Source organism: Apaloderma vittatum, unplaced genomic scaffold (assembly GCF_000703405.1).
Source record: "Apaloderma vittatum isolate BGI_N311 unplaced genomic scaffold, ASM70340v1 scaffold2117, whole genome shotgun sequence".
NCBI lineage: Eukaryota > Metazoa > Chordata > Aves > Trogoniformes > Trogonidae > Apaloderma > Apaloderma vittatum.
Window position 1 is genome coordinate 15,481 of NW_009724342.1, and position 24,159 is coordinate 39,639.

A 24,159-nucleotide genomic window follows, 5' to 3' on the forward strand; every position below is an offset into this window, starting at 1 on the left:
AGATTATATTTTTAGTACCAAACTCGAAACTCTCAACTCTTCAAGGAGTATGGATATCATTGATGAGAAGGAAAGAATACACCAACAAAGGTTTGGAAAGTTTGAGGTAAGCAAAGCACTTGCTCCAGACTTCTATGTATCTGATTTGCAGTGATACCTCTGATAGAGGTCTTCCACTCTTCTCTCAGATTAGAAATTCCACCTGGGGAGGCTCTGGCTTTTATCCTTCATGTGATAGTTGATTTCTTTCTCTCCCCTGCATTGCCATACTTAATTCTGGCACATGTTCCAGCAGGATCTTCATCCATCTCATCTCTGCTGCATCCTGGGCAAACAGTTGTGGGTATTGATGACTACTCAGGCTGTTCTGCCGCTTCTCTTACATACAATTCTCCAAAAGTGTTCAGAGCCTTTCTCACATGCTCTGCAGATGAACACTAGATTGTTCCTTCTCCTGGCCAGTCCAGCACACTCACTATAATGTTCTTATTTGCAGGTGCCAAGCACATAAAAAAGTTAAAACCTCCATGCAGAGAGTCTGGGTTGGTGATGGGCTGGGACTCATCACTCAGAAGACAGCCTTATGCAGAGAGCAGAACTGACATTTATTGATATGGGCTTTTTTAACTTATCCACACACAGATTATGCTGAAGGAAGGAATAAACATTGAAGATAAGCCATGAATAATTGTTCCTTTCAGGGATGGGGCAAGCAGACTCCACTGAATGCTCCTCTTTCAAATTCTACTGCAGTGGTTTGTAGGACCAGTATCCTTTCAAGAAACTGAGAGGACATTTTCTGCATCGCTGAGATACTGACTGGACAAGGAGTCAGAGAAAGTAATGGAGGATCAGGGCAGCCATCTGTGAAGGAGGTGAGTGAAAAGGGGCACAGTAGGTCCTTGATATCAGCCTGAGCTGGGATTCTGTGACAGGTTTGCTCATCCTCCATTGCAAGACAAGGCTTTGTGTGACCTCAGGCCACCTTTTCATCAGCCCTTTCATCAGATGCCCTTTCTCAAAGATACTCCTTCAGGTCCTTTATCCAAAGTGGGGTTTCCTTCTTTAGGCAAATTTGACTGCCAGTTCACAAATTCGATAACAACTTGTGAAACAAAGGATGTTATTCCAGTTACTGTAAGTGTTGGAGTCTGCATTTCCTTTGATGTGAATTGCAGCACATTGTTCTGCAAACATTAAATTGGGTTCTCCAGGTTTCCAGAATCTGTAAAAGAAAGCTTCTTTATTGGAAATGCATTGGCAGGTATGACAGTGGGGGTGAAGTCACCTCAAATGGTTGTGGAAGAGAAAGGGAAGGATTACTATGACAGAGACCAGGAGTAATAGTTTCGACTTGAAAACTAATCAAGTTTTCTGACGAGCAGTTGGAGACATAAATTTCTCTCTGACACACAGAGTGTACTGGTTGCTTGGACTCAGGGGTGTGAATTACAGGACCTTCCTCACTTCCCCAGGATACTCACGTATCTGCCTTCTTATATGGAGTCTGATCAACCCACTGCCATTGCCCAGTTTCATAAGCACTTAGGCCTATGTAGTATTTTGTTTCATAGGCATTAGTAACTACTCCTTTTGCCAAGCTGAAGAGGAACTCCTGTTAAAAAAAAACAACCCAATGTCTGTGAGGTGCAGCACTGAGCAGAGGGAGGTAGCAGGAAGACCCACAGGGCAGGGCTGGTGGCAGAGGGGAGCTGGTGCTGAAGGGATGCAGATGGGATGCTGATGCTGAAGGGATGCAGAAAGGACATCACCCCTTCCCCTGCAGGGCAAGGAGCCCCCGCCAGGGCCGGCCACTGGCTCTCTGGCTGCTGGGCCCCTCTCAGCCCTGCACATACCTGCTCTGCTTTGCTGTTGATCACCACCAGGTGGGAGCCCATCCCGGTGCAGTTCTGCTCACTCTTGATCCAGGACATCCTGTCAGTGGACAGATAATAGCACTGTTCTTGAAAGCGATTCCAGCCCTTCGGGCAGCACATCCAGCTTTGCTCTGTGGGGGAGAAAAGTTCTGCTTTTGTCCAAAGTACGCATATCCATTAGCTCAATGCAGGGTCCCAGGGGTTAGGGGGTTGAACTATATCTTTAATCTGGATGGAGGTGAACATGCTTTTCCGTGCTCCCCAAGTAAAGCTGGCAACAGCCTGACAGGCACTTGTCATAAGACCCCTGCCTGAAGTGCCTTTCCCTTTCTCTATCTGTTCTGTCATGTCCATGCAACCTCTGTGTGGTGAGAGGCACAGTTTCTGCCTTACTCTTCCTGAGGAAGCAAGATGTGAAGCAGTTGGCTCGCATTCCTCTGGGAACACTTCCATCAGAGAAGTGTTCCCCAAGTGTTTAGCTCTCAACTCCTGCAGATGGACAGACATGCACAATAAACTGCTCTGGAAGCCTTGTGGCCACCACAGGCATTTCCTTAGACAGGTTTTCCTAGAAGTCTGCCATATAGCCAGAAAGTCACATGATGCATTAAAAAAATGCAGATATCTACTCTCCAAGCATGAGGCTACATGAGAACAGGTCTCTGAACAGAGGCTGGGAATTTGCACTGCGAGAATTATTGCACTTGCCGTTGCCATCACTTCACGTACGATTACAGCCCAGCTCTCCAGCTACTCTAAACTGCATAACAACATCCTCCTACCACTCCTACCTCTGTCCCTTGCACTGACCATGATGCTTATGTGAACGGTGAGCCAGCACATGGAGTGCAGCTGGATTGAACTAGCCCTTACAAAAGGATGAAGCTCTTTCAGAGACATTAATGAACTGGACAAGCAGTTGAGGGGTTGTGTGAGGGCCAGTGACAGGGGAAGAGTAAGACAGGCAGTCAAAGGTGGGTTTGGCACAATCCACCCTCTTCCACCGGCCCAGAACATGTTTTCATGTCATCCTAAGTGAAACTGTGCAATACAGCATTTTCTTTCCACAATTCTCCAGGTTCCTTCCTTAAAAGTCCAGCTCTTGTTGACAATCACATTTCCAACCTCAAAAACTGATTGACAACACAGTAAATTTTGGTGAGATTCTTCATGTTGCTTATGAAGTTCTTAGCATCACTCACTTTTGCCTGCAGATATGTTTGGGATGCAGCTCCACTCTGTAGCATTCTGGAGCAGAGTCTTGTACTGGCCATAGCTTCCATGAAGGAAAACAACTGAGAAGAGAGGAAAGAGAAAGAAGGTGCTGCTGTCACCCTTTTTTCCTCGTTCATGAGCAATCTGTCCTATCCTTCACCTTCTGGCTTAGAGCCCCTGCAGAGACTCTGTTAGGTTAACAAGCTCTGAGATCTGTACAAGGAGATGAGAAACATCAGGCCATTTCTCTCACAATTGGTCGCTCCCTCCTTTAAACAAGCATTATTTAGGTGAGCTCCTCCACTGGCTGGGAGACCCATTTTCCCACCCGACAAAACCAGCTTAGACATCTTTTGAGGATGGGGTCAGGAAAGGGTTAAAAAAGTTGCAGGATAAGTTTGATAAAGGTGTAATATTAATATACATCCTGTCTTAATCTTCCTGGGCATTGTAATTTTAGAGCACTGCTTTTACCCTTATCAAGAAGGGCTAGATCTGTTGAGGTCTCACCCAAGGGAGTTAAGAAGCACAGAAGAGTCATTACAGGTACTCTGGGGCAGTACAGTCAAAGGATTTCTGATTTGTTTAGTCCAGGCAGTGTGGGTGGGATGTGCCTGGAGCATTTTGATGGAATCACCCACACCCTGCTAAAACATGGGTAGCCTGATATCAGTATTTCCAAGAACATCACACTGGCTCTTCGGCTGCAGCACTGTCGCAATGAACTCTGAGTGAGATACCAGGTTAGCCCAAAAAACATTCAACAGCCAGCCTTTGGGGAACCTACTCAGATGCCATCTGACACTAAAGAGACTTCTCAGCTGTTTAGGGGAGGGCAGAAACTGACTGGTTTCATTCAGGACTGGCTTTATTCAAGGAGGTGGGAACGTGAGAGGAGCAGAGGAAAGGCCCTGCCAGGGAATCAGCCTTAATTGTGAAAGGTACCCTAATGCCTGACTAAGAGAGCAGAGGATGGAGAGAGGCAGCAAAACAGGCTGTTTTGGTAAAAGGCATTTGCCTCTTGGCAGAGAAATTAGGGTATTGTTTTTCCATCCGACAAATGGGAGTCAACTTCTTCCTTCATCCTAGGGGAATTAAGAGACCCTGGAACTCACCAAGACAGATGCTTACAAAGGCAGTTTTGATGGCAAAGATAGAAACAAGGAAGAACCAGGGCTTCAGCCAGGACCAGCTTCTCTCTTCTCTCGGGGCTGAAAAACATAAGGCAAGAGTGGAAATCTCCAGCCTGGAGTCAGGGGCAGGTTAACCCAGGTGGCTCTGTACCCCAATATCCTGCTGGTGCCCTTGTTCCAGGGATTGGAGAGCTATGTTACAGGTGCTGTAACCAGGTCCTGCTGCCCACCATTAGCCATGGCTCAGACCCACAGAGTAGGGCAACACTGACGCTGCTCTGAAGCTGCTATTTTTTTTCATTTTTTATCACAAGCCCTGCCTGTACTTTTCCCAAACTGTACTTCTTTTGTCTTGTCACACTTCCTTTCTCCTCAACACACGTCTTCCTCATTGCCCTCCATTACCCTGTCTTTTGCTGAATACTCTTTCGATATCTCCCTCCTCTTCTTCTCTCTTTAGACTTTCTGTCTCTCAGCTACCTTTATTTTGGCTCTGTCCTCCAGGCCTTTTTATGCTATAGTATATATAGGAATGACTGTCAAGCTCAGTGTTTGCAAAGACAGACATACAGAAGAGATTGTGTCCACAGGGAGAATGGGCACTTTGAAGTTCTTTGAAAAACCTGTGCTTGGTTCTCCATAGAGACATCAGATATGGGAGCAGTGACTTGGGCTTAGCTTCATGGAAAAAAGTTTTACCCCGATAATGCTAGTAGGATAGTGCTCTTCAGTCCCATCCTTTAGAATCATAAAATCATAGAATGTGTTGGGCTGGAAGGCACCTTTAAAGGTCATCTGGTCCAACCCTCAGAAAAAATACTGAAGGAAATGGGATGGCAGATCATATGTAGCTGGACTTTCATTCCTCCTGGCTCTGGGAGAAAGGTCGTTCTCACACCCTGGGTACTCCCCAGTTCCTTCATCTGTTGCTTTGCTCTTGTCCTAAACTCCTCCTCCTGGTATGAGGCCTGCCACTGTGCCATGCCCATTATCTATCCCAGCCCTCTACTTTCCCCCAACTCAAAAGGGAGGACAGAAATGAAAGCTTTGTTGTTACCTGCAGCTGCAGGACTGACCGTCCCTCGGCGATTCATTATCTCTACCACAGCATCACTCTTCTCCAAGAGTCCACATTACCAATGTGGCCATGAATACAGCTTTCCTCTGGCACAGAAGACTTCACTAGGACAACTCCCACACGGGTAAGGAGCCTTGACACACTCTGATCTGGTATGCAGAAAAAAAACCAGGTCCTGGGTGTTCCCCACAGCACATGGAAACAGGGGAATTTTCATCATTTCTCTGCTAGAACATTTCACAAGATGTTTGTTGCACCACAGAAGCTCACAGAGGCAAATGAAAACAGATGAAGAGTATCATGGAATCATAAAGGTTGGAAAAGACCTCTAAGATCATCTAGTCCAATATCATTCTAGGGTAAACAACATCATTTTGCACATATTCAAGCAGTTTCACAGGATATACAACTGGCCTTACATCTCTTGTTCTTCCCTGGTGAGTATGTGCGTGCAAATGCCTACATTGTTAGTATTTGTTAGCAATGGGCCAAATCCACTCACAATATCCTGCAAAACAGAGTCACAAGAGCATATCTGTGGAAAGCATATCTGTGATTCAGTCTGGGCAAGTCCCCATGTGAAGCCTGAGCCCGATAACTCAGAGCCCAACAAAGAAATTACCAACACTGTTTTTAACTAGGTGCTCTGGAAAAGAGGTTGGAGCTCTGAGTGGAAGGATTGCATATGACCTAGCATTATGGGGCTGGAGGTCAGAAGAGATCACCATATGACCTATCATTATGGGGCTGGAGGTCAGAAGAGATCACCAGACAGTGCCAGAACCCCTGTGCATTACAGATCAGGAAGTTTTACTTGGTCATGATTACAAAAGGCATAGCTGTACATGATTGTTCTAGCACTGCTCAAGGAGACTTTATTCAAAACCCTGCAGGATAAAACATCCATACGAGGATACACCTAAGGATAAAGAATCCCTACTGGATCTCACTGTACTCTGAACGGACAGAGTAGGTGTGCAACCTTTGCTCTTTCATGTTCCATCAGCTAGTTTCTCCATGTGAAGAGGCATGCAGGGATGTCCTGAGGAAGGAATGGGATAGCTAATGCAATAGTACAAGTATACCAGTTGAAGTCTTGGAACAGCAGAGTACAAAAGTGGTTGCAAATGAGGACAAGCTTAAATTGTATGTGGAAAGTTTCCTCTCAGTATGTGTTTTTCATGCATAACAGGCTGCAGGCAGGGTCAAATCATCAAGCATTGGAAAGATGGTCCATACATGTGCTTGCTGGCATTGTCATAGAAGTTATGAGCACTGAAGGAAGGGGAAGGCACTAGGTACTGGATTCACAGTGCAGTAAGAGATTCTCAGGTGACCTTTTAAAAAGTTCGCAGCTTTCATGTTGAAGAACAGAGCTTAATTGCACCACCCATGCCCAAAAATGAGACTACACTGTGTTTGTTATTGCTCTTAAATACACTTACTTTTGTGCCTATGGGAGGGGAGTCAACTTCAGCTGATGAGTATGGAGAATGCAGAGGGTGCAAAACTGTCAGAAGGGACATGGGCTCAGTTCATGCGGTTTGAATCTAATTAGGATGGATCTAAGCAGTTTACTGATTTATTCACAACATGTAATTAACCAACAACCCATGATCTCTATATTCCAGATCAATATGGGCAATCCAACAGGTAAAGCACAATACCACACACACAAAATATTAGTAAACACCTACAAATTTCTAAATGTCTTTATGTGGCTAACCCCCAAAAGCTCTAACCCACACACACACACTCACATTCACATGATTACTTGAGCAACCTCCCTTCTTCTACCATCTCCACAGGAAGTGCAGACTGCAAGACCACATCCCCTTTTGTGGAAGCTGGAGTTGCACCATTCTCACACACTTCCTGATGGAGACAGGGGTTTGTGTGTCCACGCTACTTCCTACAGTCTGCTAACCCACAGGCTAGAGAGAAATCACAAGGTCATGTACTCATACGGAAGTTGTGTCTCTGTACATGTTGTACCCCTCACTGCCAGGAACGCAGGGTACCCACAGCATCCAGAAAAGAAGGTGCTCTGTTACAGACAGAGGTTGCAAAGTTGCAGGGCAACTGTCAAACCAGGTGTCAACTGCCGCTTCCTTCCCAGTTCTCTTTCTTCTATTTATTAAAAATGTTCTCGCTTCTTCTGAACTTTATTTTCAGACTGACTCCATCTCAAAATGCTTTTGCTAATTCCCTGGCTATGCTTAGGCTGATGATCCTGTTCTTCAACAACAGAGAGTTTGGGACAAATGCTCTCCCAGATCCAGGTATTCAATTCACACAGCTCTTTACGTCCACAGTCTAATTTACCAGTTGTTGCTATCCAGGCCATCTGAGCAAGGTAAAAGTCTATGTAAGCACTCTCATATGCATTCATTTTGGTGTGTGCACAAGGTCTAAAGCAGAGAGATAGCAAACAACTTTCTTTTCAGCATCACAAACCAAGATACTGTTCCCAGCTGGCCTCACAACACTCAGGTGACCAACAGCTCCATCCCATTCCAGGATAAAGAGTCTCAAAGTGGTCATGGCCAAAGTCTGCACTGACCTACAGTAGTCCCGGTGCTAGGCAGCTGAGACCAGTGATGGGAGAGGTTGCCCCCTCAGTGGAAGGCTCTGGAATCATTGCAAATATCCTATATTTCCAAAATGGCAGGAACTTGCTTCTCTTTCCTGCTCCATAAACACTAGCAGCATGCTTGGTGTATCAACGGCCTCAGTCTTCCTGTACATCTCTCCACAACTCCGTAAGTAAAGATTCTCAGGTGTTTTCTACCAGCTCCAGTTACAAAGAGCTTCATGGGTAAGCCTTGGTTATTTCACTTCACAAATATATGTGTCAGATCAATGTGCTGGGACAACGGGGTAGCACCTGGCAGTGCAAAATCACCAGGGACTCCTGCTCCTGAACCACCGAAGAGAATGGTAGTTGATTATAACAAGTGCACTCCTAGAAGAGGCACTGGAGAACCTTAAATCTACTTTCACAGACCCTTGCAGACAAGAGACAACAAGCACAGCATGGATACTGGCAAGATCAACAGGACATGAAGTTAGAAAAATATTGCAGTTACGGGGTGTCTTGCAAGACTCAAGGTTGCGGAGAAGGTATCGAGTGCAACTTCCCTCAGAGGTTCTCAGGATTTGAGAAGCTGAAAGCCAGAATTTGGACATCATCAGCTTTTCTGCAAAATTGTTCCACACACAGAATTAGTTGCAGCTCATGGTTAAGAGATGAATTACACGTTGGGAGCACTCATGGTGCCTGGTTTTAGAAGCAACCAACCACCTAAAGCGGGATAGAGAACGCATGAGAGGGTTCCAAGCATCAACAAAGAATAACAAGTGCGCTTTTGTTCAGAAATTAACTTGTTGCCTCTAGTTAGTTCTTTCTCAGGAATTGATGGCAGTGTCTCCATCAACTTGAATCCCCTGAGGAACCCTGCTTTCCATTTTTTCTGAATTCAGAATGATTTGAAGGGAAAGACTTAACCTGCACCAGTCACATAAAGGCAAGCACTCTAGGAGGAAACAGTAACAAAGTGAAAGGCAGAAAACACCAGGAAAGTGCTACCAGCTGTCACAATAGAGGAAGAGAGAATTAATCCCATAGGAACGTGTTCCCAATGAGGCTGGTTGCTTCACACTCTCACGGACTGAACACCAGCCCCACAGTCCTGAGCCCCAGTAGTGTGCAAGAGTGCAGCTAACAGAGGCAGTCAGCAGGCTGAGCAGTTTGGGCACCAGTTTCCAAGCTTTGTTTTCAGCAGCAAGATACCAGCAGTCCCGAAGGTTTCTGCATCGTGCCTGGATGATATAACTACCTGACACAGGTTATCGAGGACCTGATGAGGAGACACACTCTGCTGGATCTCACACTTAAAAATGAGGAAGAAATGATTTGGGATATAAAGGTTTGCGGCAGGCTTGGCTGTGGTGACTGTGGGATGATAGAGTTGAGGATGTGGTGAGGAGAGAGCCAGGCAAAACCCAGGATCACAACAAGAGACTTCAGGAGAGCAGATGTGGGATAGCTTGAAGATTTCCTTGAATACTCCCATGGGAAGACTCATGCTCACCTTATCTGATTCTATATTGCTTACCACCATGTGAGAACCCAACCCTGTGCTGATATCTTTGCATTCCAGGACATCTGTCCAGCCAATATATAGTAACAGCATATTTGAAAGCACTCCAGCCTTGGACTGGATAGAAATAGCAGGCCACAGAGTGAATTCTACCAAGAAGACAGAGAAGGAATGCGGCCTGTTTTCTGGAGAGTCACCAAGGGCATGAGGACAATGCCGTGTTGCTCTCTGCAGATTGTCACCCAGGCAGCTGACCATACCACTAACCATTGGAAAAAGCCAATCTTATTGCAAAGCCAGTGCCTTGACAGGCTGCAGCAATTGAGAGAGATTTCCTATGCCCTGAAAAGACAAACAGAGCATCTTTTGGAGCATCTTTCATATGAGGAAAAGCTGAGTTAGAACTGTTCAGCCCAGAGAAGTCAGTGCTCACCAACTACTTAGTCATATCACTTCCACTCAATATTCCCCCTCAGCAGGGTGGAGATGCAGTCTCCAGCATTCACACCAATTCCAAAAATCCTGTGTTCTTGTCGGGTCCATGTTTAGACCTGGCAGGTGATGCTCCTCACCACAGCTCACCCCAGGCTCTCCACACCCACAAAAGGGGACTGCCAGTCAACTCTATGATTCTAGAGTTGTGCACCTTCAGCTAGCTTTACCACCGCAGGCTTAACCTTCCCTCTGTTGGTTTGTCTCCTTTCTGGAGGAGGGAAGAAAGGAAAACTGTTCCTTGTTATTCTTGTGTGCTAAGAGTTATTGCAGAATGAGGGCTAACGTGGCAAAAGCCAGAAACTAGTGGGAACGTTGCTGAAGGTCCCAGACAAGGAGGTGCCCTCCAGGCAGGCTGGAGTCCAGGACCCCAGGAAGGGATTCAGAGCAGCTGTGCCACTACAGGGGATACTTTCTAGCCAGAAGGGTGTAATATCACATCACCCTTCTTGAAATGACAGGACTGGGCTCATTGACTAGGTCAATGAGAGCTCATTTTCTATATGTTTCAAGAGGAAAGCCTCATCCCAGGACTCCTGTGCAGGAAGAACTCTCAAGGAAGGTGGTGAGCCATTCTGTGAAGTGACAGGATGTGGGCAGATGACCAAGATGGATCACTGCTGGGTTACTTTTGTTTCCAATCTAGTTTTTTGCAAGGAGTCAAAGCATGGGCTATCTCATTATACTAACACAAAATCAAAAGGCTAGTGAGGAAGAAAAGTCAATAACAAGTCGAAGAGCAAGAATAGCCATGAAACCTCGAGAGGGACCAAGCTAAGATGCCAAGAAACAAGCTGGGAGGACAAATGATCTGGAAACCAGAGAAGAGAACTAAAACCAGAGAAGATAAATCCTTGGAAGGCAAACACACATAGTTACACCACGGAGGAGAAATCCAACATGGAAGTAAACCCTGAGAGAAGTGACTAAAATGCCTTTTTGCAAGGTGAGCTGAGCTTGGCACACGTAAAACTCCCTAAACAGAGGAGAAAATTCCTTGTCCAGCAGCGAGTCTCCAGGGGAGGCATGTTAACTCTGAGGCTAAATGTACAACATTGGGGGAAAGAAATGAATTGTGCTGTTCTGCTTACAGCCAGAGCATTTGGCTTAGCCAGAGCCAGAGGAGCATGGGAAGAGTCTGAGGAAAATTAAGAGAAACAGTGAAGTCTGTTAAGTGAGACCTGTGAGGAGAGATGAGTCTTTGCACTAGGGAAAAGCAGCTGGAAAAGGGGAAAAGCTTCACACAAAGCGGCTGTGAAGAGCACAGTGGTCATGTTCCCACCAGAGGACACTGGAGGACTCAGGTGGCAGCACTGTGAAACCTTAGAGGACAAAGATCATCTCTCCCAATACTTGAGGCAGACAAAAAAAAAAAAAAAGCAACACAAAAAGTCAAACAAACTAACTCCCAAAATATATGTGATGCTTTGCAAAGCATCCTGCCACAACAACATAGAGCAAAATATCAAATTTTTAGGTTTTTGTTTAGTTCTACAGGTACCATATGAGGGACATAGATCTGCTGGAATGAGTTCAGAGCAGGGCCACAAGCAGGATCCAGGGACTGGAGCTCCTCTGCTATGAGGAGAGGCTGAGGGAGCTGGAATTGTTCAGCCTGGAGAAGAGAAGACTTTGGGGGGACCTTATAACTACCTTCCAATACCTGAAAGGAACCTACAGGAAGGCTGGAGAGGGACTTTTTACAAGAGTGTCCACCTGCAGGACAAGGGGAAATGGATTTAAGTTAAAGGAGAATAGATTTAGATTGGATCTTAGGAAAAAATTCTTCAGTATGAAGGTGGCAAGACTGGAATAAATTGTCCACAGAAGTTGTGGATACCCCCTCCCTTGAGGTGTTTAAGGCCAGATTGGATGAGGCCTTGAGTAATCTGGTCTAGCTGAAAGGTGGAGGTTGGATTAGATGATCTCTAAGGTCCCTTCCAACCTAGGCCATTTTATGATTCTATGACCAAAACACCAGGAAGGGGAAGGGAGGCTATTCCCAGCATTGCACTTCTCCAGTTCCCTGATAAAAGTCTCTTCCGTCCACTAAAAGTCTCTTCCGTCCACTACTTTCTAACAGCTGTCTGTGACAGTGCTTCATGTAGGCTTGTGTTATTAATGGTATCCTGTGGAATTAAGTCAAATCCCTACAAACATCAATGCTACATTAGTGGACATACCTCCATCAACCAGTGAGGGTAGCTAATTTCCAAAAAAGGACTCCAGACTCTTCCCACCTGTCAGATTATGCGGTTGAACAACATCAGGAAGTTATGAACCCCAGGAACCTCATTGTGAACCTCATTGCCAAAAATGGACCAGGGGCCCAGGTGTGCAAACCAGCTCCCAGGCAGACCAGGGGGTCTGAGAAGCACCTACTAGGAAGACAAGAAGTCTTGTCCAGCCACCAGAGAGATCGTTTTCTCTTTGTGTCTGTTGTGAGACCAAGCTAGGGAAGACCAGGGTCAGCTACAGATAGACTGATGACCAAACCTTACTTCTGGAGAAAAAATATTGTGTATGTATAAAAATATATTTTTCTGCTAGCAGGCTTTCATCCTGAGAGCAGCCAGGGAGGGGAACAGGATCAGGCTGCTCGTGCTGTTTGTGCTTGTGTCAGTGCTTTCTGACTGTGTTGACCTGTGTGCTTGCTTACATGTGTGCGTTCTTTTTCTTCCATATATATCTAAATATATGTACATATTATATGTACACACTCAGCCTTACCACCATCTGAAGCTGGGGACATGAAGATGCAGCAGCCTTGCCTTTGCTGGGCTATGGGATTCAGCAGCTGCTGCCACCACCCACTGCTGCAGAAGGTGGTGAGGACTGGTCCTGCCATGGAAGCAAGTCCAGAGGAGGGCCATGAAGACAATCTTTCCTATGAAGAAAGGCTGAAAGAGTTGGGGTTGTTCAGCCTGGAGAAGGCTACACGAGGACTTATAGTGGCCTTCCAGTACCTGAAGGGGGCCTACAGGAATGAACAGGAGGGACTCTTTATCAGAGAGTGTAGTGATAGGATGAGGATAATGATTTCAATCTCAGAGAGGGCAGATTTAGGTTAGATATTAAGAGGAAATTCTTTCCTCTGAGGGTGGTGATACACTGGAATAGGTTACTCAGAGAAGCTGTGGACACCTCCTCCCTGGAAGTGTTCAGGGCCAGGCTGGATGGGGCTTTGAGTGACCTGGTCTAGTGGGAGGTGTCCCTATCCATTGGCAGGAGGGTTGGAACCAGATGGTCATTAAGGTCCCTTCCAACCCAAAGCATTCTGTGATTCTATTACTACACAAAACACCTGCATCTTAGAGAGGGAGAGATACACATACAGCACAGAGCCTTTTTCATTGGTCTAATAATGTATTTTCTGTTGTACAAGAATTCAGTATCTCTTCAGCAAAACCAGTGCAACTGGAGAACATTGTCTGTGTGACTCAACAAAAAGCAGACACTTCTGCTCAAGGAAACAAAGGAAACAGCAGCTCTGAACATCTGTCATTCCTTCCTGTGTCTTCTTCAACAAGAACTCCACTTCTTTTCAGTCAGTGGCTGCTGGACCGACTCAAAGAGAAGAGGATAACAAGAGCCTGAGACCTTCTTTGGTGACCCTGAGCCTTCATGTGTTCCCTGAGCAATTATATGCCCTGGGGAAGCTGGACACAGGGTAGTAACAATGCCACTTGCATCATTCCATCCAGAACAGTGAAGATGCAGGCTCCAGGGTCCCCCCACCCCTCCCAACACAGTCCACAGCTTCCCAGCTAACTGCTCATCTCTCAGCTTTACTCAGGATGATCACACAATTACTGCTGCAGCTTCACAAATTCGATGATGATTCCCGCAACTGACGTCATTCCAGTTGTTGGGTGGTCTCGTACTCTTATGGATTACAACGCACTTCTCAGCATCATTATTACTTGGCTCCTCTTCCCGCCAGAACCTAAGATAGAGATGGACATTACTCCCCAGCACAGCCTGCAGAGCACTGCAGGGAAAGGCCACAGGAGGATGCAAGGCTTAGATGAACGAGACAAAAATTTCAGCTGCTATTTCATGATGGGAAGCTCTGGTATCCCACTGACACCAGTCTTACATGGAAGACTGCCTTCTGCCTACAGCCAGCACAACAAGGCCCTGCTCTGTCCTAGGGTGGGGGAACTGCTCATCACTGCTCATGACATGCAATTCAGCCAGCACAGGCTTGTGTTCGCCTCCAGGGAAAGTTCGTCCTCCAGAAGAAGACACAGCAAGAGCAGCCAGTCCTGGTGATCCCTCCCTCTGCCCCATGTCTTCCACAGCATCACAGCACTGTCCTTGCCCATGCATATATGTGCATAGAGGCACGGGGCAGGCACTATGGAGGTCAAGGCAAGGCTGGTAATCCTTGAAAGGTTCTTATTGCTGATGAGATGTAGCTTCTTCTGTACCCACAGCATTGATGGCCACATTACAAGTAACTAATTAATAGCCAATAAGAGTATGTGATCCTAGTGTCTGATATAGCCCTCTCCCACTCCATCAATGACATCTCAAAAGAAGTTGTCTCACCTCCATCTTATGCAACAACAGACAACCTCACAATCCGCCTACTTTCTTGCACTACCAGGAGCCACACTAAGCATTCTCCATCTAGGGATACTCACGCTGATGTCGCATTATACGGGGTCTTGTCTACCCATTGCCACTGGCCAACCTGCTGTGCACTCAGACCAATGTAGTAATTCTCTCCTCCTGAAGATCGTTGTAGCTTCTTAGAGAGGAAATCCTGGGAATTGCGGAGAGCGCAATGTCTGTGAGGTGCAGGACTGAGCAGAGGGAGGCAGCAGGAAGACCCACAGGGCAGGGCTGGTGGCAGATGCTGAAGGGATGCAGAAAGGACATCGCCCCCTCCCCTCCAGGGCCGGGCACTGGCTCTCTGGCTGCTGGGCCCCTCTCAGCCCTGCACGTACCTGCTCTCCTTTGCTGTTGATCACCACCAGGTGGGAGCCCATCCCAGTGCAGTTCTGCTCACTCTCATTCTTGAACATCTTATCATCCGAGATATAATAACAGCTTTTGCTAAAGTATTTCCAGCCTTCTGGGCAGCACATCCAGCTTTGCTCTGTGTGGGGAGAGACTGCAGAGATGAGTGTTAATAACAAGAGAGATGGCGATTTCAAAGATCCCTGCTGTCCAGGGGATGCTCTTGTTTGTGATGTTCATGACAATGCTCATGTTCTCCTTAGATCACTTTTCCTTGCTGAAAAAGCAAGGATAGTACAGATATTTCTTCCCATTGCTTTGGGGTATGACCAGTGAGTAATCTTTGTAACATGATCTCAGGTCTTGACAAAGACAAAGTTATTTTGGTGATCCAGTTTGACTTGTCCTTTAGGTCTTTAGCCCCAGGAAACATGGGATATTGTTTCTTTCCCTGACTAGAGCTGCACTTCTTTATCGTTCCTTCCCTGCGCTGCTGTATGCTCTCCCTTTTGTTTTGTCAATGTTCACAGCCACCTCACCCTCCAGGACATCCTTAACATGGCCCTCTCCTCCTAAGCTGTTCGCAGGAAATTCTTTTCTCTCTCCACCTCTCTCCTCTGGAGTCTGCCTCTCCAGCATCTGCACCCACTGCTGCTTGCTGTCACAGCAGAACCCAGCATTCATTGTCTCCATCCCAAAGAAGTCCTGCACCCCTGCCAGCACTACTGACCTTTGTATTGCGGCACTGCTGAGCTACACTGCCACTCCGTGAATTTCTGCTGCAGGGCTGTGGGCTGGTCACCTCCACGGAAGTAGCAAGATACTGGAAAGGGAGAGGAAAGGCAGCAGGATTACCCCTTCTTCCTAGCTCCTCACACATTGTCTCTGGGCTTCACTCTTGTTTCCCCACTTCCCCACCAAGCACTGTCTCAGCATTGCCCCTCCTCGGGCTTTCCATTGCACAAGTGGTAACTGCCATCCTCCCAGTGAAGGGAACAAGCATTTCTGCTCCCAGCATCCCACAGCTGTCCACAAGGGCTCCTCCACCTACTGAGGGACAAGGATGACCTGGTCAACAGAGTTAGAGAAGCCTGCAACCCACCCGAGTGGTATCTGGTGGCCATGACCAGCCTGTGGTTTTTCAACAGTCTGTTGCAGCACTGAGCAGCTGACATCAAGCCCCCTTGGATGCTGTGGAGCTGGAGCTGTCGGCTTACTGGATCCCTAGTCCACGGCTCTGAGACAGCTGGCCTGAACAAGTGGTATGGCTGCCTTCCCATCAAGAAAGCGACAATCTTCTGCATCAGAGAGCAGAAGGACCACTGGAAGGACATCATACCGAGGACATGTCAGACAGGCTGGGATTGATTCTGCCAAGCTACAAGCATTTACCCTGTAGATACCTACAGCCAAGCTGCCTGTCTAAATCTCTTTACAGTCAGTGAACAAAAAGCAGCACTTCAGAGTCACAGCTTCTCTCTTCTTAAACTAGGCATCAACAGTAGTTTGGAGGAGTGACACATTAGATGGGCCTATGTCATAAGCAACAAAGACAGTCCAGGTGAAGGTTGTCACATACAGCTAGAGCTGCTGAAACCAGGGTGGAAGGTAAACTCCCAGAACTTACTAGGCAGTTTATAGGCAAAAACACAGTGTTGGTGAGAGGTGTCAGCAGGTCACATCCAAAGGCCTTAACACTAACTCAAACATTCAGGGATATTTTTTGGAAGCTGATTAGGGTGTGCTAAGTAATACTACTTTTATCAACTGTTTCATTTAGAAATATCATTAGAAGTGAGGAGGGCAGAGTAATCATAGTGGCCTCTGTGTTTGATTAGTGAACCCCTACAATGGAAGAAGGCTCACAAGAGACGGGCAAGAGCAGTGCATGACTGACCACACCTGTTGCAAGGCGAGGTGACATTATCTCGATACAGAGCAGGCTAGACGATGGTCTCTGTTCTAAGTCAGTTGAGTGAATAAGCCAGTTGTAACAGCTGAGTGAGCTGACCAGCTGTGTCACTGTTCATCCCTCTAAAGATCAAAAATAGGGCAATGTCTTCCTAAGTTAGCCAGACAAACACATGGTGAATGTTTATGTGGCTTAGCAAAAAATGGTGAAAAAATCTGAATGCCTAACAAAAACTTCTCTGAAGAGGATCCAGCTTTAACCTACATATTTTTTCTTGGTAATTTGGAACACCAAGTGTCTTGATGTTGAGCACATTGCAGAGACTGGTAATGGGAATCACATCTGTATTGTAATTCAACTATGTGCTGCAATTGCTGCATTTTGCTAAGCACAACTTGTACTTGTGTTTTCACTTAAAACTATTGCTGTACCACTCTGCTAAATCAAAATCCTATGTAACATCAATTTACTTCAACAAGTAAATTTGCCGTTAAGGATTAAACCTTCCATGTGTGGAATACCTAAAAAATCCTGGCCAGATAGTATCAGACTTCAGCAGCCCACCCTAAACATCCCCAATCACTTAGCAGAGTCCTGTGAAAAGTACTTTGAAAAGTTATACATTTGGAAACAAAGTAATACAAACTTCTGGGAGACGGGAATGAATGACAGCAAAAGGAAGGGCAGTAATTTTATCCTGATGATATGCCTCTTTCAGAATCTATCATCTTTACTGACAATTTGTGCAAACATGCCCTGAATGTTATTTAGCAGAAAATGAGAATATAACTCATCAAAATCTCCACAAACTGTGTGTGCAAGAATAACTTTTTATGAATCTTTCTAATATACTGCAATTAACACTAGAAAGGTGTTAGAGTTTGCATCATACAGTTAATCCTGGAGATGCTACAGTTGTGAAAAGCCATTTTTTCCCATTAAGACATGAAGTGTGTCCAAGCACCTTAGAGAGCTCAAGTGCAGATCCAGCTGCCTGTATAAACACTTGTGCTCCCATCTCCACTTTTTTTCCCCCTCTGCTGAATGTAATTAAGTTATTTTTGTGTGGTATGAAGGTAGAGAATTGTTCTACAGTTCCAAAGAGGCTGTGCAAGATGGGAACATGCTGTCTGGAAACACTGAAAAGGCCTTCGGGTAAACAGTGGAAGACTCGGGGATGTATGCAGACCTCTATAAGGTCAGAGGAGAGAAGCCTGTGACCTTACAGAAATTCCAAACAATCCAGAAATTCTGAAGATGGCCATGCTCCAAGTAGGTCGTTAGATTAGAGACCTCCAGAGGCCCCTTCCTTCATAACTTCATAAGAGGATCCTTCATAAGAGGATCGTATGGCATAATGTTGTGGCAGTCCTAGCTCCCACATACCAGTTGGCCAAAACATCTGGTTTAGCTGGCCTACAAGAGAGCAGTTTGTGTCATGTTACATTTGTACCCTTAAAGAACCAATGTTTAAGTACTCGGGAAAAAATCTGCTCCTAAACATACCTTTCAGATACTCAACATAGGTGTTTTCTGAGCCCAGATGTTGGTATTTGCATCTTTCCTCATGACAAAACTGTTCCTGTGTAAAATCTCCCTCTTGGTTGGAAGATATTCCCCTCTGGGCTCTGATTTCTCTGCTTTTCTCCCAGCACCTTCCCTAGACTTTTCTCCTGTAACCAACCTGCACATACTCACCAAGAAGAGCAATAACAAGGGCAATGCACACCAAGAGGAGCAGCAGTGAGGTCAGCCATGGGAGCCATGGTGGGTATTTCTGGGGATGATGCTTATGCTTCTTCGTCTCGGGAGGTACTAAAAGTGAAGGGACACACCAAACACAACACCACAGTCAATTACGCTTCAGTTAGTCCACATACCAAGGATGTACAACTCGAGGCAAAGCTGCTCAGATAAAATGCAATTTCAGTTCTGATGTGGAAGCTACACAGTTTGGGAGAGGGGCGGACTGGCACAGAGCAGTTACTCTGTGATTTCTGGAGAAGAGCAGGTTCAGGGACAGCGTTCACAGCCCCAGCCCAGTTGGTGAGCTGGAAATGCTAATTGCTGGTATTGGAGGGTGAGGCCTTCACATGGCCTCAAAATCTGGAATGAAACCATATCTTTCTACACTGAGCCCAAAGCTGCTGAAATCAGCATTGCTCTATCTGTGATACTTGAGACATTCACATGAAGATTTCATGTGAATTTTCACATTTTTCTCCCCAGAAAACTTTTTATGGCTGCTTCAGTTCCCTCTTTGCTTTTTGGACTTTTGCATAGAAGAAGGTTGGTGTAAGCTAAATGAGGACAGGAGAGGAAAAAACATGAAAAGCTGTGACAGCGTAAAATCGTTGTAAGATTTAAAAAGAAAAAAATTCCCTTCCATCTCTACTTTCCAAGCCAGGGTTCAGAGATTCGCTGTAGTAACTCAGGTTGTGTTAGGCTGGATGCCTGGGGAGAACAGAGGGCTGCGTGCTGCACCTTGAGTAAAGTATCCTGCTCAGATTCAAACTTGCCAGGGTCTGACTTTGGTCTAGAAGGATACTGCTAGTACTGAGGAGGTTTGGGAGCAAGCAGGAGAATGGGTCATGGGGAAGGAGAAGCCAACACTTGTTAAGAGACTGTTCTAGGTCATGGCAGGTATGCAAGCCAGAGCAATCAGGAGGACAAAGAGACAGGAGCACTCGCTACAGGACAGGAGCAAAGAAGTTTTGGAAGAGACTGATATTAATGATAAGCTTTAGAGAGACTTCATTCATTGTCCAGCATGAAACTCCCAAGTATGACAGCAGCCGTATGTGTCTACCAGCCATGCCTAGCAAGCAAGACTTCCAGAAACATGCTGTTTGGGGAAGCCCTCTGACTACTTCCCAAAGGCTTGGGGGAGGCTGTTAGACCGGGGCAAAAAGTGTCAGCTTTCATTATCAGAAGAGAAAATATTCATAGACGAACATGAGCCAGATTTCCCCAGTCAATTTTTTTTCTAGCCAGAGCTTTTGCCTGTAGTGAAAACAAGGACGTAGATCATGTCACGGAGTCCAGCCACCTACTTCAGACAATAGGTGTCACCAGTCCAAATGATTTTTTGATAGAACCATAGAACGGTAGAACAATTCAGGTTGGAAAAGACCCTTGGGATCATCAAATCCAACCATTAACCCTACACTGCAAGTTCACCCCAAAACCATATCAGCCACCATCACATCTAAGCGACACTTGAATACATCCAGGGATGGAGACTCAACCACCTCCCTAGGCAGTCTGTTCCAGTCTCTGACCACTCTTTCTGTGAAGAATTTCTTCCTAATGTCCAGCCTAAACTTGCCCTGTTGCAACTTGTAACCATTCCCCCTGGTTCTATCCCCAATTACCTGTGAGAAGAGACCAGCACCAACCTCTCTACAATGTCCTTTCAAGTAATTGTAGAGCATGAGGAGGTCCCCCCTCAGCCTCCTCTTCGTCAAACAGACCCAGCTCCCTCAATCGCTCCTCATAAGGTCTGTTCTCCAGGCCCTTCACCAGCTTTGTTGCCCTCCTCTGCACTCGCTCCAACACCTCGATATCTCTCTTATACTGAGGTGACCAAAACTGAACACAATACTCAAGGTGCAGCCTCACCAGTGCTGAGTACAGACGCACTGCCTGTCCACAGCTTGACTTTTCCACCTATCCCGAGTCAGACCTGCGCACCCTACATTCGTATTCACGTGGTGCAGAGAGCACTGCCAGTGCCACTCACCAACAAAACAGAACTGCAGTAGATTCTGTGCATACTCAGTGAGTCAATCTCCCCACAAAATGCTTCCTACAGTTAGCCTGCATGCTTGCAACATGTCCAGTGTAATTACAACACAACAGACCTGATGAGCATATGCTGGTTATTTAGCATGTAAGTACAACATTTCGTAGGCATATGCAACAAGTGTGGTGGAGCAAAGATGCCTATGTTTCCACCTGGGAAATCACGGTTGGAAATGCAGGAACACTAGCTGCACTGAGGAATGAAATTCCCCTCCAGAAGTCTCTGCCATCTCCTGCCATAGATTATATGTTTGATGAGCTGCTGCCTTCTCCTCTCTATCTTCCAATGACTGTCTATTTTGGTATCTCCAGAGTAAAACTGGAAGAGGTTACAAAAGAGAAAACCTAGGTGTACTTGGACATTACCATCAGAGTCTACATAGCCAGGGTAACCACACAGAAGGACAACTGAGCAGCAAGACTCCCTCAGTCTTTCGATAATTTTCGATCATAACTCTCAAACTATGAGCGTACCATGAGGCTGTGGAAGACATTAGCATTGTGTGCAACAATATTCACTGAATTAAAAGCTACAATCAGTGCATGATCATTTGGGCAGACACACTGAAAGACAGACCCTGAGCACACATCCAAACCTATGGCATGAGCCTGGCATCAGCAGCTCAAGCAAACATGGCTTGATCAGGTGTCTTTAGAGTAGATCATTGGGAACACAAAGGGGAACCTCCACCACCCTCACCACACCATGGTCTTGGTGCATAGAAACAGTGAGCTTTCAAGTCAGTCACGAGTATGTACATTCTTTCTTTCCATGACTCATGCCTCAGAGCAGGCGAGGAATAATCTAGAGCTCATGCCTGCTCTGTTTGAGATTGTAAAACTGAGGTAAAGCTGTAAATAGGCAAGTTAACAGAATAATTTATTAAGCAGCAGTATTTATTTGGTTTTTTGTTTGTTTAATTATTCATTCATCCATTTACACATACTTTCACCCCTCTGGAACCTGCTGTTGTTTATGGTCCTGCATCTAAGCATGGAAGCCATGAACCATACATGGAACATCTGTATGTGTTCATACTTGTGGCATAAAGACTACATAATACATACTGATCAAAACATGCCTTAAATTTGCACAAAGGCTAGTAAAGGTGCCACTTAACACGTGATTTTTAATAGCAAAAAACATTTTTTTGTTTGGTGTGTTATTTATTTTTCAGGAGTGTAAACATCAGTCACAGAATTGGATCTTCCACCAGATCTTAGATAAATCTTCCTTTGTGTATTTTAGGGTGGTTTTTTCAAGTTCATTTTTCACTTTAACATTTGTGTCTCTCTCCTCCAAGAATCATTTCTCAATCAATCAGGGATAACGAGGCTACAAATTTCTTCACCCAGTGCCACCTATTGTGAAGCTGCAGAGGGCAACTGGCTGCTCTACTGTAAGCAGGCATGTTGGTTCTCTACTCCTGCTCTCTCGTATGCAGGAATCTGTGGTCTCACTCTCTCAGAGGCAAGAGCAGTAGCAGCCAGGGCTTGGGCTTATTTGCTGTCATTTGCTGCTCTGGGAGGCACTCAACCTTTGTGACAGATCAGATCTTTTGTAATAGACCAGGGTCTCTATTGATAGTACTCAGTATTTGTCCAAAAATTACTCTTGTCCAAGACAGCACAACATGTAAAGAAGCAGGTAGTACCTGCCTTGTACCATTTGCCACTGTCGGCAGTGCAACCAGGGACTAAGAAAGCCTGAATACACTCCTTACTGAATGCTTACTTCAAACCTGGTACTCCCAGTAGTCATCCATGTTGTAACTCCAACCACCTAAAGCTTCCCACCTCTCCTCTTGTAGACATTCCTTGATCCTCTTACTTCAAAACTCTTCCAGTCTCCTGCAGTAGTAGACAACTCTTTTTTCTCACCAATTTATCAAGATCAGGTAGGAACCAGAGTCACAGAAGGAAAAGTCTGCATTCGCTGTTCTTGAGCCCCCTTCTCCCTAGGTCTCTTTCCCCCAAATAACCCATCCACTCCTTACCTTCAACCGCTGCAGCCTGTGATGCATTCTTGAACTTCAGCTCAGCGTAGGTGATTTCTGATGCCATTTAATCACAGTGTGATCACTGGCCCTGTCCTTAGTTTTGTCACCTAAAAGGTGGGCCTTTTAGGTCCTTGGCTCCAGAGGGAGACACCTATATGTTACTGAGCCTTTCCCATCTGCTCGTTGACCCTCTCTTTGTCAAAGAAGGCTTTGCTGACCACTGGAAGCACCTGAGAACCTGAGAACTCCTGGGAGCTCAGAAATATTCTGAACAGATCTTCAGTTTCTTAGCCCAAGAAATCAGCCCTGGCACTATGGAAACTTCTGAAAGATAGAAGAAAAATGGGAACATAACAACAGAAAAGGAAGTTGCACTCCTTCCCCATAGGTTTCCTTTTTAAGATCTCTTGCTTTTTTCTTTCTTCATCCTTCTTTTTTAAGTCTCTCTCCTTCAAGGAGAAACAGAGAAAGATGAGACCGGGGTTGGGGTGGACAACAAGTAAAATGAATTTTAAAAAGTGGTGTTGATGGTTTGAGAGGTTATTGGGAAGAGCACACACAGAGACCTTTATATCACAGTCTAATTTATAGCCTGTGGAATTTCAGAGCAATGTTTGTTTCAGAGAGTCAGGTTCCATTTCCAAGGACTTAAATGTCTGGTTTATTTATTTATTTTTCTCCAGCACTGTCTTTTGTCTCCTTTTTCTGCTTTATGGTAAAAGCCTCTGATACTACTTTGGAGAAAATGTCAGACTATCACTGATTTCAAGCTGGGGTGAATGTTGAAAGGAGACAGTTAAGGAAACTGGCTGCTGAATCAGAAAGACTTCTGAGAGGAAATGCCAGTAAGTCAGGATACCCTGGAGAAAAAATAGGTGAGAAGGGTTCAGTCAGCAGATAGGACTCAGGAATCACAGAGTGGTTTGAGTTGGAAGGGACCTTTAAAGATCGTTGAGTCCAACTCCACTGCCATGGGGCCACCTCTGACAAGATCAAGTAGCTCAAAGCTCTATCCGGTCTGGCCTTGAACATTTCCAGGGGGGCATCACCCACAATTTGTCCAGGCAACCTGTTCCAGTGCCTCACCACCCTCAGAGTAAAGAACTCCTTCCCTATAATCTAGATCTAGTTTCTTTCAGTTTAAAGCCAGTGCCCCTTATCCTGTCACTACAGGTGCTGGTAAAATAGTCTCTCTGTTGTTCTTATAAGCCTCCTCTAATTATTGAAAAGCCACAATAAGGTCTCCAAAACAAATAGAAGCAAGAAGGAGGAAGTTTTGCTTGGTTAATTTAGCTAGCAGACCAGAATGAGATGCTCACAGGATGTCCAGGGAGCTAGCATGGAGGGTACACAAGGCAGAGCTGGAAGCGAGGTAGGACAGAGCAAGGAAGAACACACATCAGACAACAGAGGAGAATAATATGGCAGAAAATAAAGGTCTAGAGAGGGGACATCTGAACATAGATTATGAAGAACTACCTCTAAACAGAATATGGCATATATAGCTGGATTTCTTTACTGAGGAGCCTCCTTATGTCTCATGTGCACTGAGCTGGCTTCACTTCTCTTTTTCGTAT

General features: G+C 45.6%; 2 protein-coding genes across 2 annotated transcripts; both read right to left on the reverse strand.

Annotated features, from left to right (window-relative positions):
- Positions 1-1,484: 1,484 nt before the first annotated feature.
- Positions 1,485-5,319, reverse strand: LOC104276205 (C-type lectin domain family 6 member A-like; the record flags this gene model as incomplete). The annotated part of the gene is made up of 5 exons (XM_009872435.1): positions 5,283-5,319; positions 4,208-4,303; positions 3,080-3,172; positions 1,857-2,008; positions 1,485-1,615 (listed from the first exon to the last, which is right to left on the reverse strand). Coding segments are annotated over exons 1-5 (509 nt in total), but the record flags the coding sequence as incomplete, so codon positions are not given.
- Positions 5,320-13,699: 8,380 nt separating this feature from the next.
- LOC104276206 (C-type lectin domain family 4 member A-like) lies at positions 13,700-22,646 on the reverse strand. The gene is made up of 6 exons (XM_009872436.1): positions 22,580-22,646; positions 18,477-18,593; positions 15,597-15,689; positions 14,854-15,005; positions 14,548-14,669; positions 13,700-13,844 (listed from the first exon to the last, which is right to left on the reverse strand). The coding sequence occupies exons 1-6, from the start codon at positions 22,644-22,646 to the stop codon at positions 13,700-13,702; spliced, it is 696 nt and encodes a 231-aa protein (XP_009870738.1).
- Positions 22,647-24,159: the final 1,513 nt, after the last annotated feature.

Coding starts and splice junctions, on each gene's coding strand:
- LOC104276206 (XM_009872436.1), bottom strand. CDS start 22,646: ATGGCATCAGAAATCACCTACGCTGAGCTGAAGTTCAAGAATGCATCA. Junction 15,006..15,596: donor AGCAGTGCCGCAATACAAAG/GTCAGTAGTGCT, acceptor CTCCCCACACAG/AGCAAAGCTGGATGTGCTGC. Junction 14,670..14,853: donor TCAACAGCAAAGGAGAGCAG/GTACGTGCAGGG, acceptor CGCAATTCCCAG/GATTTCCTCTCTAAGAAGCT.